This window comes from Bombina bombina, chromosome 5, assembly GCF_027579735.1.
Source record: "Bombina bombina isolate aBomBom1 chromosome 5, aBomBom1.pri, whole genome shotgun sequence".
Lineage (NCBI taxonomy): Eukaryota > Metazoa > Chordata > Amphibia > Anura > Bombinatoridae > Bombina > Bombina bombina.
The window spans coordinates 864,345,222-864,365,457 of record NC_069503.1 but is presented as its reverse complement, the minus strand read 5'-3'; the positions used below and the strand labels follow the sequence as shown (position 1 = coordinate 864,365,457).

The 20,236-nt window shown below is 35.3% G+C and overlaps 1 protein-coding gene across 1 annotated transcript in view; it reads right to left on the bottom strand.

The window, feature by feature from the left end:
• The window catches only part of DSG2 (desmoglein 2), a 78,753-nt gene extending 58,969 nt beyond the window's left edge, over positions 1-19,784 (bottom strand). Inside the window, exon 1 of the mRNA XM_053714998.1 lies at positions 19,337-19,784. Coding sequence (XP_053570973.1) covers positions 19,337-19,384 — 48 coding nt within the window. The 5' untranslated portion in view covers positions 19,385-19,784. The remainder of the gene's footprint in view (positions 1-19,336) is intronic.
• Between the last annotated feature and the right edge of the window lie 452 nt (positions 19,785-20,236).

The window sequence follows — 20,236 nt, the reverse complement described above, 5'->3', positions numbered from 1 at the left end:
CCCATTTTAACCCTTCGAAACCAGGGAAAAACTACAGAGCCCAATAAACTTTATACATATAAAGTTAGACTCCACTAGCGACTGTAAAAACACACAGCCCTACAAACTAGTCAGTGTCAGGTCTCTGACACGGCGCGGCCATAACCCAGACTAAGGCGGGAAAAGATGTTAACCCCACTGCTACTGGGAAAAAGAAGACCAAATAAGTCTAAAATATAACCCTGAAGCTTTACCGTAGGGACCATATGTAATAGAGACCATAAAAAATGTTAGCTTGTCTAAGAGGGCAATAAATAGACAAAAACCGCAACCAACCCCTGACTGCAAGGGATCTTTAAGATGCCGGTATGCCCCATATGAGGGATCGAAAACAAACTGTAAAAAGCCATCTGTGTGCAGCTAGATACCTGTCTCCTACTTGTACATCTCATTGCTATATGCATTTGTAGGTCAGGAAGTGGTTAACTCAGGAGATTTTCTTCACCAAACCAACACAATGCTCTGAATACCCATGGCAGGGATTGCTTCTAGAAGAAAAAAAAACACTCAAACAACCATAAGGACAGATTGTGCAGGTATAGAAAGTGTGATGTACTTAAAAAACACACTACATAAAGCCTGGGTCAGGACAGCTACTTTGAACATTCATATGGGCATCAGGAGTGGCACAATTCCTGAAAATAGCTGGGTACCAGTAAACTACTCAGCCGCAACATATTTCAATTAATATATATATATATACTCACTATCTCAGTCCTTCATTTATGTACTTGTGATGAAAATATATAAAAGGACTTACCCTCCAGGGTCTTCTGCTGTGAGGCAGTCACAGCAGCTCCAGGTGTTTTAGCCTCTCTGATCGCTGACAGGGACCTGAAGAAACATGAAAAACAGAGTAACCAACCCTGGTTTTCTTTATAGGGGTAGCATAGATGTTGGAAGGTAAGCAAGGATTACCTCGCCATCTTCCAACTGCTAAAAGCCACCATTACTCTTACTAAAGAGATGTACATGGACACAGCAGAGCCCCAATCCTTACTTGCAGGGAAATTACCCATAAAAGGATTAAATATCTTCAGACACCAACTTCGCACATACACCCGATGAACTAGGTAAAGAATGACTGGGGGGTTTATGGGAAGTGGGAGTGATCTTAACAGCTTTGCTGGGGTGTTCTTTGCCTCCACCTGGTGGGCAGGAGTTGAATTCCCACTAGTGATTGAATGGATTTGTGGACTTTCCATCCCATAGGAAAGAAAAAGAGATTATCTATCTTTTTAAACAATAACATTTTTTGACTGTCTCTAATTATAGCTGTATATGAGTAGTGTTTTCTATAAACATTGGTTATACACTAAAGGCCTACAAATGCATTTCAGAAAGAATGTAGTTGCTTTGAAATCCCACATTACTTTTATAAGAGTTTATAAAAATTCAATGTTAAGGGCATTGTTGTCAAGTTCTGCTTCCAACATTCAGCTCTGTTTTTGAGAAATCAGTATTTATTACCTCTGGAGCCATAAGGGAAACCAGGAAGGTACTCAGCAGACAGGATAAAAATTCAGTACGTAATAAATTACATTAGGGGTGTGAAAGAGTATAGTCATGTTCCAACATGATTATTTTACAACATGAACAAAGAGATCCAGCAGCAATAAAAAAAAAATAAAGCCAATAATAATTCAGTTTTATTTATCATTATATAAGCATTGTGCTAATAATAAACAGTATAACACTGCAATTAGCTCTTTCACAATACTGTTTTTATGCACAGGAACTTTAGTGTGTTGAGAATTGCATGAGGGTGTCATTTTTGCACCGATCAACCTGTAGCCAATCAGAAGCTCTAGTTGCATAGTTGGGTCGTGAGACTAGTGCTGGTTATGTCAGCTTCAGATTCCGCTTGAGACCAGAAATTTTCTGCAGCTCCCAATAGTGAATAAGAGCATATTATAATGGCTCTTTAAAGTATTTGAACATTTTTTAGTTGCTAGTAGGTAAGTATACAGCTGTAATATGATCTACCCTTCTGTAATATATTGAGAATTAGGATTATCATTTGTTCCCAGGCTCTGTTAGAAGTGGTTATGAAATACTTTTTATTCAAAAGTGTACTACTATGGATATCTTGTATCATGTACTTACGAGGTTTTCTGTTCTTTGAACTAAGATCTTTACAAAGAGTATCTGCACTTGTTGATAAGATTAAATTGATATCAACGAGTAAATGTTAGTGTACAACCTGTCCTTATGTGTTAATTGCTCACTGGCTAATAAAGACAACTCCTATAATTCTACTGGTGTGCAGTTATACAATTCCACAAAAAATATAGTTTTATTTTCAGGTCACAATATGCCTGCTTTATGAAACTGATAAGACTTAACCATAACTATTTACTTCTAAAATGACATTCCTTTTTTAATAAATGAATAGGTGATTTGAAAATCATCTGCTAATTTGACAATGAGTTCTAATTAAATTAAAATGAACATAAAAAGAGAGCTAACTATATATGTACTTTATTTTGCTGATTTTCCTACAATTTAAAAGGGACATGAAACCCACAATTTTTCTTTCTTTCTTAAAGGGACATTGTACACTAGAGTTTTCTTTGGATAAATGTTTTGTAGATGGTGCATTTATATAGCCCACCTGGGAGTGTTTTTGTAAAAATATATAGGTGTGCTTATTTTTTTTTAATAACATTGTGCTGATTTTCAGACTCCTAACCAAGCCCCAAAGATTTAGATGTATACTGATGCCTAAATATTCCTGTAGCTCCTGTTTGTATAATATGTATTTTAATATGCAGGGAAGTGTGGGGGGGGGGAGGCTGTCCCAGCCTAACCTCATCAACAGTGCTAAACTGGGAGCTAATAAGTAAGTTTTTAAAGGTTTTATACTGGATTTTTCTATCAGTTTCTGTACATATTCTTCTTTATAGTACTGTCCCTTTAATTCAGATAATGCATTCAATTAAGTTAAACAACTTTCCAATTTACTTCTATTATCAAATTTGCTTCATTCTCTTTTTATTCTTAGTTGAAAAAGCAGAAATGCACTACTATGAGCTAGTTAACACATTGGGTGAGCCATTAACAAAAGGCATATATGTGCAGCCACCAAACAGCAGCTCCTCCATAAGAACCCTTTTCAAAAAAACAAATGAGATAATAGAAAAAAATTGGAAAGTTGTTTACAATTGAATGCTCTACTTGAATCATGAATCATGTCCCTTTAACTTTAAAATGTAGTTGCTACTTTAGGCGTTAATTTATGGCTGCCCCTTAATGGCCAAAGCAAATGAGGTACAATTAGCAATATTACAGCAATGTAGATTTGTGTAAGAAAAGGGACAGGTTTACATGGTGCTAAAATATGTATTTTGTTCACTAATCTTTTTCAATGTTGTGCTTTATTGGCTATGCATTATTCAAGTTTACAATGAACAAGTAAATAGTTTGGACAACAGATGGCAGCACCTTGTAGCTGAAAGATGCTTTTTCTTCAACCAGCTTTACCTAGTGTTTTTTCAACTCTCTGGTTTTCGGTCAGAAAATATTTTCATTCTCCGTTGGCAGCTACCAGCGTGTTAATGAATTCATACCTTTTAAACTAATTTAAAGTGGCAACAATGACTAGATACAGGAATGAGGATTTTGCACAGCCTGAATAGACACCTGCAGAAATTGTCCTGTTATACCTCCGTGTGACACAAAGGATTATCACATGACCTCTCCATGCATGCAGCCTTATAAGCAGATAGACTAGTATTTCCTGGAAGCTAACAACTGAAGAAATTCAGCACTGTACGTTACTGCTGATTGCCATTGGCTTAGAGATATTTGAAATGCCCCACTCACTATTTGCCCTTGCTAAACTGGTTGTTTCATGAAAACATCACACATGGAATTCATGCCATTTTAACCAATAAATGAACAGTAAAAAGTGTTTTCTTCCATTGTTGCTTGTCAGACAGATGTTAAAATATTACAGTTTATTTTAAAAAAAAAAAACAATGTTCCTCTACTAAGATAACATATTTTTAAGGCTGTGAGGTGTGTCCACTAACAGGGCAGCGGTTATTCTGTTTATCAGCCAATGAGCAAAAAATTCTTCATATAAAAATAATGCTCTTACATATATTTAATAGAAATAGCTTTACTGAGTCTTTTTTTTTTTTTTTTAATAGAGACACGTATAATAATTTAAAAAAATCTTAGGAGTCACAAGTAAAATTTTTACAAGACCTGGGTCCCAGAATTCCTCAAGCTTTGACATGTTCTGTGGTCTTCTGTTTCGTTTACTTTTAGCGTTGTTGTTTATTTCACCTTATTAGTATTCTCCAGTAGATATCACTTAATTAGAAATATAATTTAAGAAAATATTAACTACTTATCTTGCATAATTTGGTGGTCACGACAGTGGTGCAATATTTATTCTAATTTTATGAAGTAGTAGTAAGGAGCCAAGAAGGGATTTGCTACATTATATGTAGAATATTCCAAAAAGAACAAGGTCCCAGTAATAACACTTGTGGAATTGTCAAGCCTGCAAACACCTGTGTATATGGGATTTTGACTGTCCTTTATACTGTCAGCTGTGTGCTAAACACCATCTAATTCAAATTCTAATAAAAACGTGTTCCAGGTAATGATGGTAGATTGTCTTTATCCTGTATCAGGGTGGATTTGATTTAAATCACAATTTAAATCACTAGCTAGTAAGACAAATTTAAATCAATTTAAATCATGGTTTTTATTTTTTTTAACAATTTTTTAGAGTATTTTTCCGATTATATTAGACCATTACTGATTTGGTTATATATCATTAGATATGCATAAATAGATCATTGCAATGAATAACATTATTTTTAGGTGAACTATCTCCAGTTTAATAGGATAAATATTAATATTTAATCAGCTATACTTTATTTGAAGAAGAAAAAAAAATGATTCATTTTTAATGCTCGCCCCTCCCTCCTTACACTTGTGCAGATCTATTCCGCTCGCAATCTTCTATTTAGTGAGCTTCTTGATTCTGGTTACATAGATTTGCAGAGGAACAATGGCATTAAAAGGGATAGTAACGTCAAAATTAAACTTTCATTATTCAGAAATAATTACTTCTATTATCTATTTTGCTTCATTCTCTTGGTAATTATTGTTGAAAAGCATACATAGGTAGGCTCAGAAGCAATGCACTACTGTGAGCTAGCTGCTTGTCACTTGTCTTACCCAATGTGTTCACCTATGCTACAGTAGAGCAGTGCTCTTCTTCAACAAAGGATACCAAGAGAATGAAGACAACTTGATAACAGAAGCAAATCTGAAAATTGTGTGCTCTATCTGCAACTCAAAATTGTTCGTTCATGATTATGTCCCTTAAATGTATATTTCTCAACTCTGTATGTTTATTTTATATATACATTTTATAACATTTTTGCTGTGAAGAAGAGGCATTTTATTTCTGCAGACACAAATTGATTTGAGAACTACAAAATCAATAATATGCGATATCTTCTAGATAGAAAATTGCCCAAAATTATCTGATAGAAACGCCTGGGAGAGAATGACATTGTAAATGGTTTAATGGAATTAAATTAATTCCCCCCCCCCAAAAAAAAAAAAATATCACAGCAATGAATATACAGCATCTTGCTATATAATTAATTAAAAACTATTTTTTTTTAATTTATTTTTTTAAATCATTGATTTTTATCCACCCTGTCCTGTATTGAAGGTTCGTCATATTTGCATCAGGTATACATGAGATAACTTTCATACAGGTAGATTACGAGTTCCGCGTTCGTCTTTTAACGCTGAAAAAATGGCCATTTCAGTAGTAAAATAGCACTGCAGCCATTACGAGTCTTGTCGGTATAGCTGTACCGACCACTCATAAAAATTATGTTTTTTCAGGGGACTTCCATAACGCAGCCATTACAAGTTTTGCGGTGAGGCTAAAAAGCTTGCGTTACAGTCTATAACGACAAGATCCGTACCGTCATCTGAAAGCAGTAGTTATGAGTTTTAGGCAACAAAACTGTTACATAAAACTCATAACTACACTGTTACAAGGTACACTAACACCCATAAACTACCTATTAACCCCTAAACCGCCACCCTCCTGCATCGCAAATACTATATTAAAGTTATTAACCCCTAATCTGCCACTCCCAACATCGCCGCTACTAATAAAATTGATTAACCCATATTCCGCCACTCCCTGACATAATCACCACTATAATAAAATTATTAACCCCTAAACCACCACCCTCCCACATCACAAACACTATTTAAATATAATTAACCCCTAATCTGCCGCCCGCTCACATCACCCCCACTATACTAAAGTTATTAAGCCCTACACCACCGCCACTATAAAAAACCCACCACCCAACTAACCCCCCAAAATTAAAAACCTAACAAAAACCTAAACGGCTCCATCTTCATCAAGGCGGCTCAATCTTCATCCAGGCGGCAGGTGGCATCTTCTATCTTCATCCCAGCGGTGTATTCTATCTTCATCCCGGCGGCACAGAGCGGGTCCATCCTGAAGACATCCGGCGTGGAGAATCCTCTTCATACTGGCTATTGGCTATTCAAATCAGCCAATACAATTTCAGTAGCTCTCATCCTATTGGCTGATTTTAATTTTTTTTATTGATATTTTATTCAGTTTACATCATACATAAGCAGATATTGAAATACATCCATAACAAAAACAAGCAGAAACAACTTCACAACCCGTTGTTCCATAGTGTCAGATTACATAAACATAGCGATTCACCGCTGCACCACTTTATACTTTCCATCTCATCACTTCTACAACAGTTTAAACTACTGTTACCAATATTCCTATATTGTACATGCATTTATTTCCTTATAAATTTCCAATAGCGTGTTTTATTCAGTTAAGAGTTTCTTTTCAGTGTTCCCAAAGGAATAGTATGGAGTGATATTCTTCTATTCGATTGGTCTGTTGGTAATGATATTTTTCAAGGGATAATAACCTTGATACCTGTTCCCTCCACTCTTGCACTTTATGGACTCTTGTGCTTTTCCATAGTCTTGGGATTAGTTGTTTAGCACAATTTATCATAATATATAATAACATTGATCTTAGTTTACATTTTATTTTAGGTACCTTATTGAACAGAAATACAAATGGGTCGTTTCCCAGTGGAGTTGTTATTATTTTCCCTATTTCTGTGTGTATGTCATTCCAATATGTTTTTAACAGGGGTACCCCCACCATATATGTGAGAGAGTTCCTTCCCGGCCACATCCTCTCCAGCAGAGTCTGCTGGCGCTTGGGTATATATTAGATAATCTTTTAGGGGTAAGATACCATCTGGTAAGTAGCTTCATATTGGTCTCCGTGACATTCATAGAAGATGGAGCTCTTCCCATTTGGTGGAAAATCATTTGCCACTCATTTGGTGTTAAAGATTTATGTAACCCCCCTCCCACACTTTAGTATATGAAGGTAACTGCTTCAAGTGCATCGCTAATAAAAAATCTATACGACTGTGATAACCCCTTCTTTGAGGTGCCTTCTGAATAGCACATGGATTCAAACGGAGTAAGTGGTCTCGCTAGATCCGATTTATTTTTATTATGGTTAATGTAATGTGTGAGTTGTAGGTACTCATACCAGCTCTGACAACTAAATATATGTTTGTCTGCTATTTCTTTTTTTGTGAGTATCGTACCGTTATCTAGAACTGAGCGTGTCGGTACCCAACAGTGTATGCTCATGGTGTCACCCTCTATGATATTGTGTTTCATTGGAGAGTCAGTGTTTACTAGTAGAGGAGTCAGGGGAGATGGGATAGATGAGATGTCTTTTTTGTTCTTCAATATTCAATCCCATATCTCTAATGTTTCCAATACAATTTTTGGAGTTGAACTACAAAGTTTCCTTTGCGGCTTATGCAGCCAACATTGACCACTCAGGCTTGATGTATTTGCTAATTCATGCTCTAATATTACCCATTCCTTATCTTTAAAATGTTTACTCCAGTCTATTATCCTAGTCATGACAGATGCTTGTTTATAGTATGTTAGATTAGGTACAATTAGGCCCCCATTATGTCTGTCTATCTCTATATATAATTTTCTTTGAGACCCTAGGCATTTTGTTCTGCCATATGAATGAGTTGACATTGTTTTGGAGTCTATTTAAATATGTTTTTGAAATCAAATCAGCCAATAGGAATGCAAGGGACGCCATTTCGAATCGTGTACCTTGCATTGAAGATTCAGTATATGGTGGAGACCGTATGAAGGAGGATGCTCCTCACCGGATGTCTTCAGGATGGACCCGCTCAATGCCGTCTGGATGAAGATGGAGGGGTGGGGGTTTGTAATGTTAGTGGGTCTTTGTAGAAAAAAATTCAGATAAAAGAGCGGTTTAACTTAGGGCAATGCCCTACAAAAGGCCTTTTTAAGGGCTATTGGTAGTTTATTATAGATTAGGGTTTTTATTTTGGTGTTTTTTTTTTAAAATGGGTATTAGAATACGAATAATTGTTATTATTTTGGATAATTCGTTTGTTAATTTGTGTAACTTTTTTTTTTCATTTTGGGGTGGGTTTTTCTTTTTAGAATAGCCATTTTTTATTATTTTTAATGGTCGGCAAAAGAGCTGAATGCCCTTTTAAGGGCAATGCCCATACAAATGCCCTTTTCAGGGCAATGGGTAGATTAGATTTTACTTTATTTTTATTTTGTGGGTTCGGGGGGTGGGGGTTTGTATACTGTTAGGGGGTGTTTGATTTTCTTTTTTAGCAAAAGAGCTGTTAATTTTAGGGCAATGCCCTACAAAAGACCCTTTTAAGGGCACACAAATGGTCCTTTTAAGGGCCCTTGGTAGTTTATTTTAGATTAGGGTTTTTTATTTTGGGGTGTTTTTTTTTTAAAAGGGTATTAGAATAGGAATAATTTTTATTGTTTTGGATAATTTCGTTTGTGATTTTTTTTTTTGTAATGTTAAGTTTTAGTGTAAAGCAGCTTAGGTTTTATTTCACAGGTAAGTTTGTGTTTATTTTAACTAGGTAGTTAGTAAATAGTTAATAACTATTTACTAACTAGTCTACCTAGTTAAAATAAATACAAACTTACCTGTGAAATAAAAATAAAACCTAATCTAGCTACAATATAACTATTTGTTATATTGTGGCTAGCTTAGGTTTTATTTCAAAGGTATGTATTTAGTTTTAAATAGGTATCATTTAGTTAATAATTGTAACTTTAATTTAGCTCTATTTTAATTATGTTAAAGTTAGGGGGTGTTAGGCTTAGGGTTAGAGTTACGTTAGGGTTAGGTTTAGGAGTTAATATAGTTTAATTTAGGTTGTTGCGATGTGAGGGGCTGGCAGTTTAGGGGTTAATAGGTTTATTTAGTGGTAGTGATGTGGGAGGCCAGAGGTTTAGGGGTTAATAGCTTTATTTAGTTGCGGCGATGTTGGGGAGCGGCAGAATAGGGGTTAATATCTTTATTATAGTGTGGGCGATGTTGGGGTGCAGGGGAATAGGGGTTAATAACTTTAGTTAAGTGGCGGCGATATCGGGAGTGGCAGATAAGGGGTTAATAACATTATGTAGGCGTCGGCGATGTTGGGGGCGGCAGATTAGGGGTGTTTAGACGTGGGGATTATGTTAGGGTGTTAGGTTTAAACGTAACTTTTTTCCCCCATAGACATCAATGGGGCTGCGTTACGGAGCTTTTCATTCCGCGATCGCAGGTGTTAGGTTTTTTTCTGACACCTTCTCCCCATTGATGTCTATGGGGAAAGCGTGCATGAGCACGTCAAAACAGCGCTTGTATTGTGTGTGGTATGGAGTTCAACGCAACCATATCGCACGCACAAGGCGGCTGTTTCAAAACTTGTAATGGCTGCGCAATAGGGGGTGAAATAATGCAACGTTTGTTGCGTTCGTTAAATTCCCTATAGCATGCATAACTCATAATCTACCCGTCTATCTGCCATTAACTTAAGGTAATGGATATCTGACTGCTATTTTTGTATGTCACATTTCAGGTAAAGGCAGAGTTAAAGGGACATTGCACTGTAAAAATGTCTTTCCTTTCATTTGTAATAATTGATAATGCATGTTGGAATCAAGTTTTAGAAGACTTGAATAAAATTAACTCTTAATCAGCTGCTTGCTCCAGTATATTGTCCATTTAACATCACAGAAGTCATAAGTCAGGATAATGCTCAGCTTTGGCTATGCTTTTATATTTGATAATAGAAATGTTAGCAGCAAACACAGTTTTTATATAATAATGTGTGTGTATATAAATATATAATCAATTTAATTTGAATTGATTTGACGGGTTCTGGGATCCAGGTCTTGTAAAATTTTACATGTGACTCCTAAGATTTTTAAATTCTATTATATGTGTCTATGTTTGATTGAAGTTTGTTCATTATTGAAATAGATGACAATTCAGATTACTTTTCACATTGTCCAAACCATGTAAAAAGTCTGACCAAATATGGTAGGGTGTTCTATAAAACAGGTACAGCCAAGAAAACGTATCCACAGGTGATGATGTAAAACAACATGTGTAAGTCATGGACATAATAAAAGGTCCTATTACAGGGCAATTGAAGACAAAGTGAAAGGAATGTGGAGACATCCAAAAAAATTATATGACTGAAATACTTATACTAGGTGAAAATACACTTTGAATGTTTGCTTCACAAGTGAAAAATAAGTAATATTGTAATTTACACTTCAAAGGTAAGGAAGAATATGTGGATATTTTTTTTTCATACATTTTTTTTTGCAAGCAGTTTCTGTACTCCCACCCCAGAGGCAGCATTTCACATTCCTTTTCAAAGTGGTTGGCATTTATTCAGTGGTGTTTTTGCTTTTCTTTATATAAATACTGGTGTTTGATAAATATCACAGCATGAATAGAAGTGCTCCTGAAAGCCAATGCAAATCAACTTCCAGTTTAATCAAGCAAAAAGGATACATCAGTATGTTCTTCCTCAGCAAAAGTCTATTTAAATGAATACCAAAGTAAAAGAATGACTCATAGTAGTGCTTGCCATTAGTGAATACCTCATTGTCTGCAGCCACTTCTAACTCTTCGTACTGAGGGTAATGACACACCCTGATACATTCATTCAGCGCACAACACTTTTTTGTATAGTCGCTGAGCAACTTGATAATGAAAAGTACTGCAATGAAAGTATTTCTTTAGGCATTATGAAGAGCAGATACATTTTCCTTTATCTATTTACAAATTACAAAGTAGATGTATTTAAATTATATATATATATATATATATATATATATATATATATATATATATACATATACATATATATATATATATATATATATATATATATATATATATACATACACACACACATACACATATACACACACACATACATACACAGTACTGTGCAAAAGTCTTAGGCCACCATTAGATTTGTTGTTTTAGCAAAGTTTTAATGACCATCCATATTTATTTTCCAGTCTCAATTAAGATACAAACAGAAAATACAGAGAATATGTACACAAGATATAAACCCCCCCCCCCCAATTTTCAGAACAAAATGGCTTCTTCAGGGAAAAGTCAGTGTTTAGTGTAACCTCCCTTGGCACCAAGCACATCTTGAACTCTTTTGGGGAGACTGTCCTGAAGTAACTTTCAGCACTTCCCAGAGTTCTTCTTTAGATTTTGGTTGTCTTTCATTTCTTTCTCTGTCCAGGTGATCCCATACTGTCTCTATTCATTAATTAATATTCAGGTCTGGACTCTGTGGAGGCCAGTTCATGACTGTCAGTTTTATCAGCTGTTTTTCTCTCCAAATATGATTTCCCTGCATTAGCAGTGTGCTTGGGATCGTTATTATACTTAAAAATAAAACCAAATTACAAACCAGATGCTTTCCAGAAGGAATGGCAGGATGAATTAAAACCTGCCTGTACTATTCTGCATTCAGAATCCCATTAATTCAGACATTATCACCAACACCACTGGAAGAAATGCAGCCCAAAACCAGGACAGACCCACCACCATGTTTCACTGAAGGATGCAAGCACTCCTTCTCCAACTCGCCTGCTCATATATTGTTGACAATTGGACCCAAAAAAAATCAAACTTGGATTCATCACTCCATAATACTCTTTTCCACTAATCTTCATTCCAATCTTTGTGAGCTTTAGCATATATTAGCCTTTTCCCCATGTTCCCAGTCTGAAAAAGTGGTTTATTGGCTGCTACACTTCCACAAAGACCACTCCTGATAAAGTTTCTTAGTACTGTAGAAGGGTCACCTTGGCACCCAGATGAAGCTGCCAGATGCTAAGCCAGGTCCTTGCTGGACTCTGAGAAACTTCTCATCAGATTTTGAAAGTTTTCTTAGCCTTCCAATCCATTTTTAGTCCTTGACCTCACCTGATTCTTCAAATTTCTTTATAACAGCTTGAATACCATGTCTTGAGTATCCAGTTTGTTTGCCGATTTCCCTTTGAGAGTGGCCTTGCTTGTGCAAAAGTATACTTTTATGACTGTCAAATTCTGTGATGTTTGGCATTTTGAATGGAATGATGCGATTGAAAGTTGTTCTTATTAGCAAGCTTCCAATGAATTAAACTCATGCCACATGTGTATGTAATGGTGAAGCATGTATTGCACAAACCTGGTGTAATAGACCTTTTTCACAGCAGTCATTTTTACATGAAAATATAGGACAAATACAGGTGTTAGCAATGACTTTAATAAGGGTTCCATTCTATTTAGGTTTACGAGAGCCAGGTTCCAGCTATTGCTCAAGTGTAAGGGGAGGTCCCACTAAATACTTGCCACTTTAGACTAAAGAAGCAGTTTTTTTCAGATTTGTTTCTGTTTTTTAATACTGCATAGAAGTATCCTGCATTTTCTGGTTGTATTCTAATAAAGAGACTGAGAAATAATTATATATCATTATACAATTGATAAAACAACAAATCTAATGGTGGCCTAAGACTTTTGCACAGTAATGTTATATATATATATATATATATATATATATATATATATATATATAAAATAAATCAATGAAAACATTGTCTGTACAAGGTTTAGGAAACTAGAACCAGGTTAATTACATTTCTGTTTAAATGGAGTGATAGCAAAAATGCTAAAAATGCTCTGGTATTTTGGGCAAGTTTCTGTCTGGAAGTCCCGGCAGTGAAGGGGTTAAAGGGATAGTCTAGTCAAAACTAAATTTTCATGATTCAGACAGGGCATGGAACAACTTTTCAATTTATTTTTATCATTAAATTTGCTTTGTTCTCTTGGTATTCCCGGATAGGCTATATAAATGGATCATCTACAAAACATTTATGCAAATAAAAATCTGGTCTACTATGTCCCTTTAAGTGGGAAAGACAACAATGTGTGGGGGGGTGCTTTCAGAGCTCATTGCGGGCCCCCTTTGCACTTACCCCCAATACCCTGGCAGTCCTGTGGGCCGGCATCTCTGGGAGAATTTAGGCATGCCTGTGACATCACTACTCCCATGCATAGTGACAACACACAGCCCCCTGGAAACCAGGAGGTGACGCTGTAGCTCTGTAGGACTTAAAGGGATATGAAACCTAAACATTTTCGTTTGTGATTCAGAGCATAGCTTTTTTAAAAAAAAAAGTTTCAAATTTTCTTCTAATATCAAGTTTGTTTCATTCTCATGATATCCTTTGTTGAAGAGGTACCTAGGTAGGCATCTGAAGCACTGCATGGCAGAAAATAGTGCTGATATCTAGTGCTCTTGCAAAACTGCTGTCATATAGTGCTCCAGAGATGGGCCGGCTGCTAAGCATACCTCCCTGCTTTTCAACTAAAGATATCAAGAGAATGAAGAAAAATTGATATTAGAAGCAAATTTTGTTGTTTAAATTGCACGCTCTATCTTAATCATAAAAAAAAAAAAAAAAAAAAATTGGGGTAGGGAGCTAGATGGGGGGGGGGGGGGGGGTAAGTATTTAAACCCCTCGATCCTGGCTCCCTTAAGTCCTAGAAACCCCCAAGACCCACCATTTGAAAGGAAATCACCTGCTGTATAAATTAAGCACAAGTTTATAAAATAAAAAATCCCTACACTTCCCCAAACTATTTGCCTAAAAAAAGGCCTAGAGACTGCCATTACCCCTTGTTTTAACACCCAGAAGCTCCTCTTTAAAATAAAGCCCCTAAAAACTGTTTTTTTATAGCCTGGTTATCACCGTAGTAATAGTGATCACCTGGTGTGTATAAATGTACATTTTTTGGAGCAGAGGATTATGGGAGCCACTGTGTGCACATCAAAGTTATATACATATATCCAAATGGTCTTTTTTATTTTTAGATAACCCCTTTTTTTACAACAGAGTTAGGAGAAAAAAAAACACCCACACACACACTATTTTTTACAACCTTGTTTTTACGATATATACATAAAATAATAGCATAGTGTGAATCTGCTGGGTCTGCTAAAAAAACTACACATAATATGTGTGGGATTATCACTGAAAAATACTTTACCTTGGGGCTTAAATTTAAGAATCATTTAAAAGCTCCAAAGCAGCATTTAACTCCAAAATAGCTCTGCACAGGGGTGAAAATGCCTCAGCAGTTAAAGGGTTAAATACATCATTTTTTTTTATTATTATTTAAGCCAATCCCTTTTATGGCGTAATATTCAAATTAAACTTTGCATTGCACTTTACTTAATACTAAATGTAAAATAATAAAAAAATAAATAAAAAAAAGTTTCTCAAGTCATACAAATCTTAAAGGGACCACTTTAATATAGGTTTGCTGTCTTGGAATCAACCTTCCGAGGCTCATCAAAGTTTAAAATCAAACTTTCATGGCTCAGATAGGACATGAAAAAAGCCACATTATACGGTGTTGAGCATATCTAGGTAGGCTCAGTAACATACATGTGTCTTGAGAAGTATACATACCATTACCTATGTATGGTCTTTAACAAGGAATGCAAAGAGACTTTTGTATTAGATTTGTGTAAATAGTTTATTATTAAATGTAACTACTAACTCTTGATACATCAGGCTTTATTTGTAGACAACAGGTAGTGGAGCTAAGGATTCTTTAGAATCACTTTTTTCCCCCCAAAATAAATGTATCATGCCTCAATCATGTTTAGTAAAAATGCAACATAAGTAATGTAATAGTTTACAGAAAAAAAAAAGATTCACGTTCAAGTACAGGAGACACAGATAAGTGATCTGTTCTTGTACGATTCTCATGTAACACAACATAGAAAGCATTTACATGCAAATAACTGTAGTTTAATCAAAATATTGAAGCAATACGCGCCAGTAAACTTGAAATTTAATTTTTTCAAATAAAATGACACATCCACAGATATTTCTAATCTAAACTGAACCTACAGTTTTTTTTTTTTTTATCCTGCTGATGCAGTATTTCTTCAAATAGAGTATAAATAGTTAAAGATCAACATCCTCATACAGGGCTAGATTAGAAGTGGAGCGTAAATTCATTGTGAGTCTGCAAACGGACAAATTCGCCCATTCACAGGCGCGCAATAAATAACCAGCAAGTTGCTGGTTATTGCTACCACAAGCTTGTGGTAGCAATTAGCGCTCAAAATATTAACCAGAGGTCAGACGTCTGGTTAATTTTATAAATGTCCCCCAATTGGCCCCAAAATACCTTCATCCAGACACTCATTACAGGCTATAGGAAGCGTCTAGAGGCTGTTATTTCTGCTAAAGGAGGCTCTACTAAATATTGATGCAATATTTCTGTTGGGGTGCCCAAATTTATGCACCTGTCTAATTTCATTATGATGCATATTGCACATTTTCTGTTAATCCAATAAACCTCATTTCATTACTGAAATATTATTGTGTCTTTCAGTTATTTAATAGATCAAAATGAAATTGCTGATCCAAACACCCAATTATTTATAAATGAAAATCATGGAAATTGTCAGGGGTGCCTAAACTTTTGTCATGGAAAAGGAACTAAGTTTCAACAAATGAGACCAAGAGAAACTAGTAAATATAATAACAGTAAAGTGCAGCAGTTAAAATTGTTAATGTTAGTTTTGCATGATACAAATGTTAAGTAAAAGCCGTTTATCAACTAATACCAAGTTATTATTGTTCATGTTCTTGACGGAAAAGCCATAAATAAGCTACAGAGCAATAATAAAATGTTCTAACAGATTAGAGCTTTTATTTTTGCACTTTTAAGTTCTATTGAAGTCAGGTATAAAAATGCATGTTATGTTAAAGGGATACTGAACCCATTTTTTTCTTTCATGACTCAGAGCATGCAATTTTTAGCAACCTTCTAATTTACTCATATTATCAAATTTTATTCGTTCTCTTGGTATCTTTATTTGAAAAACAAAACCAGGAGTATAAGCTTAGGAGCCGGCTCATCTTTGGTTCAGCACCTGGGTAGTGCTTGCTGATTGGTGGCTTAATGTAGCCACCAATCAGAAAGTGCTACCCAGACTCTTAACAAAAAATGGGCCGGATAATAAGCTTACATTCTTGCTTTTTCAAATAAAGATTCCAAGAGAATGAAGAAAAAATTGTTAATAGTAGTAAATTAGAAAGTTACTTAAAATTGCTCTATTTGAATCATGAAAGAAAACAATTGAGTTCAGTATCCCATTAAGCTCTGTAAATGATATATTGTAATCATTTTTACTAGCAAAGTGGCTATTCAGGTAATATCTCATAGACTAAATGCCTGTGTCATTCATATGGGCATCTTCTGCTAAATTGTTTCAAACATTCAATAACATAGCAAGAGAAGAACACTAACAGGGAAAATGCAAATATAAATAAATATAACCCTTGTGAATATTCAAAATAGAATGTTGCATCCTTGCACAGCACTTCCTCATTGATCTATTTGGTATTTTTAAAGCAGCGCTCTTCTGGACACAGACTGTGTTTTAAGAATAACCCTATGTGAGCACAAGTGAATCAATTAGTAACTCAAGGATCATGAATTTCTCACACAGTTAGATCCCAACAATCAAGTCTGTCATGAGCCTCGAGGACAAACTATGTTTGTATTGTATACTGTGTAGCAACAATATTCATTATATTTTCTTTCCAAATTTTACATGTGTATGTGGCATTTTGCTTTAGACAGTTGCCAAATGATACAATGGCCACAACTATGTGTCACCAATCACTCTATACAGGTGTTGCTAACATACCTATGCTTTCTAGCATGCACATGAAAAGTTAGTACTGGTGCATAAAGCCATGGTACCCACAAGGCAAAAGCAGAAAGTACCGCAGAGGATGACTAACAGGAAACTACAGCTGTTGCAGTGAAGTGGGAAAGGGGATGAGATGGACAACTTCATAAAGCAAAATAAAAGACTAAATTACAATTTGCAAAGAGATTATTTTGTGTGTGGATTTTTTGTGCTGTTGATCACTGCATTCTATTTCATTAACATCCACTTTAATGTCCCACTAACATTAGAAAAATAATAATTGATAAATACCAGGCTTTTTTTTATTAACTGCTTACTACTAAGAATGCACCCTACATAGTATAACAAATATAGATAGTTAATACATTCTAAACCAGACTAGACTGTATGCCTGTAGTCTGTCCGATAACATAATGGGCAATTACAAAATGAAAGGTGAGACATGGTTTAACATTTTCAAGTACTGAAATTATTATAAAAACAGACCTACATAGGTGTCTTGTCAGTTATGACAGCAGTATCTACAAATATATTTCTATAAAATGATGTATATTTATGAAATAGTCTGTAAGCATAAATATAGTTGTCATTAGAGCTTTTCTAAAGTGTTCAGCTTCAGGTCATCCATTATTCCAGCAAGGCAACATGTGCAAACCTGAATTCCTGAATGACACTTTCTCCCACCCCCTTCTGGCAGTCTGTATGATAGCTATGCACTCTGTGATTGTGTTCCTTTAAAAAAAAATGTGTTTTTTCATGTTTTCTTTAAATTTGTAAAATGCCACTTTGCATAAGTAGCATTATATCACGTATATCATTACTTGGTACAAGGGAAACAAAACACAGCTCAAGCTTTGTTTAGACCATTTAACAAGTGTGTTTAAATAAAGTATTATTCACAAACACATTAAAAAATATATAAAATTTGCCGGGGAATATAAATTCAGTAATGCTAGTTTTGTACATTGTGTATATCTAAACTAAGCCACAAGGTATAATAAGCCAATACATTCTTTCTTGATCTAATGCCACATATTTAAAGCTCTATTTCTATTCACATGACATATTTTTGCAACTGTGAACTACTTTTATGTATGTACTATTATTCTAGATTCTTGTTGCATTGTTGTGTTACACACACACACACACACACACTTCTGATACATTGTATTTGCTAAATGCCATTCAAATAAAATCCAGATTAAAATGGGTGAAATTGCAATGTTAGTCATCAAAACAAAAATACAGGTCAATTTTATCTCTGTCTCCTGACATTTTTCAAACATTGTAAGAAGGAAATATAAAACCTTATCAGTGGTGATAAAAACAGACAACACACAACACAGGGACATATTTCTGCATTTTTCTAAATCAAAATACATAGAATATAAATGTGTGGTAAAGTATTGCTACAAATAAAGAACAAATATAAAAATACTTTTACAAATCAATTTTTAAGCAAGATTATTTAATCATCAGGTGTTTATATAATATTTACAACTGGTTATTGCTCTAAACTCTACATACAATAAGAACTTTTTTTCAGGTATAGATACAGTTTTCAAACAAAACTATATTCATTGTATTTAATATGAATTAAAGTTACACATGTATCATGGGAGTGTCCACCAACAATAGACTTCGTGCTAACAATATTGTTTTACATTTACAGTAAAAACGTACAAGCAACATTTTTATGATTTCAATTATATTCCAGACAGCAGATTCACTCACTTTGTATATTATCTCCATAGAATAGCAGGAACATGATTTTTTTTTTTTTTACTTTATTGTTTCAGGAATTCCTAGTAAATACCAACTCCTCTATTCTCTCTGGGTGTGGTTAGACCAGGCAGGTAGGTAATAAGTACATAGAGGGAGTTTATATGAGCCTTGGGCTACAGTTTCACTATATATGTTTTTAATTAAACTGTTCACCCTGATGTTGGCTTATAAACTATTATTTGTAAACAGACCCTCTTGGCACGGTCTGAACTGCAGACACTGTGGGGCATCTACTGCGTTTATTAGAAACTGAAAGTGATCCTGGGCTGTGCAGTTACTGTACACAGAATGTCCCATATGAGAAGCTTGTCACTTACCATTAGCAGAAACAAGAAGCTTCTTCCTGCGGTTAGGGTCCAAGGCATGGTGACTGTTATCCTGTCCCCGCTCCAAGTGACAAAAGTTTCTAACAAGGCAGCAAAATGATAGCAACGGGACTAGGGCAGAACCAAAGCCCAAAACAGGAACAGAACAGTATCCAAAGTGCACAGCTCCCACCCGGTTAGAAAATGGAGCCTTTTCTGTGCAGGAGAGGAGGGGAAAGGTGTTCTGACTGGGGGAGGGGGACAAGGCAGGGACAAGCAGGGGAGGTTTCTGTGTAAGGGAGGTTGGGCTTGGTCCTTTCACTTGTTTATCTCGCAGGTAAACGGTATCAAGATACTAGAACGGAACACTGTTCCCAGCCCTGTATGTCACCGTGACGTCACGTGTACAGTGCCTTTAGGTGCGCCACAGACTGGGGGCAAACAGATACCAGGGGAACACCTGACTATATGTCATTATTTACCTTTTGTTTAAGGCAGTGACTTATTTGTGACTCTGATGTACATCATTTTGGTAATGATTTTTTTGGACTGTTAATAACCTTCGTATATACTCGGGCCCCCCTCTATGTTGTTTAATTAGTGTGAATAAATGCACAGTGAAATCTGGAGCAAAAAGTACTATGTTAAAATAAAAAAACTGGAATAAATAAGCGTCTGACTGAAAAGTTATTTGCCAATTAACTTATAGTGTCACCTTCTTAGTTGCTTGTGGAAAACTATATTTTTTATAGTTTGTTGTTAAATTTTCAGTTTTACAAATATTTTGGTACAGACATAATGCATTTTCCAAAATGTTAAACAGCTCAGCAATGAGTAAATGTCCACTGTTCCACTAGTCTGTGACAAAAATACCTGCAGAAATAAAAGTGACTTGGGTAGTGTCTCTGTACC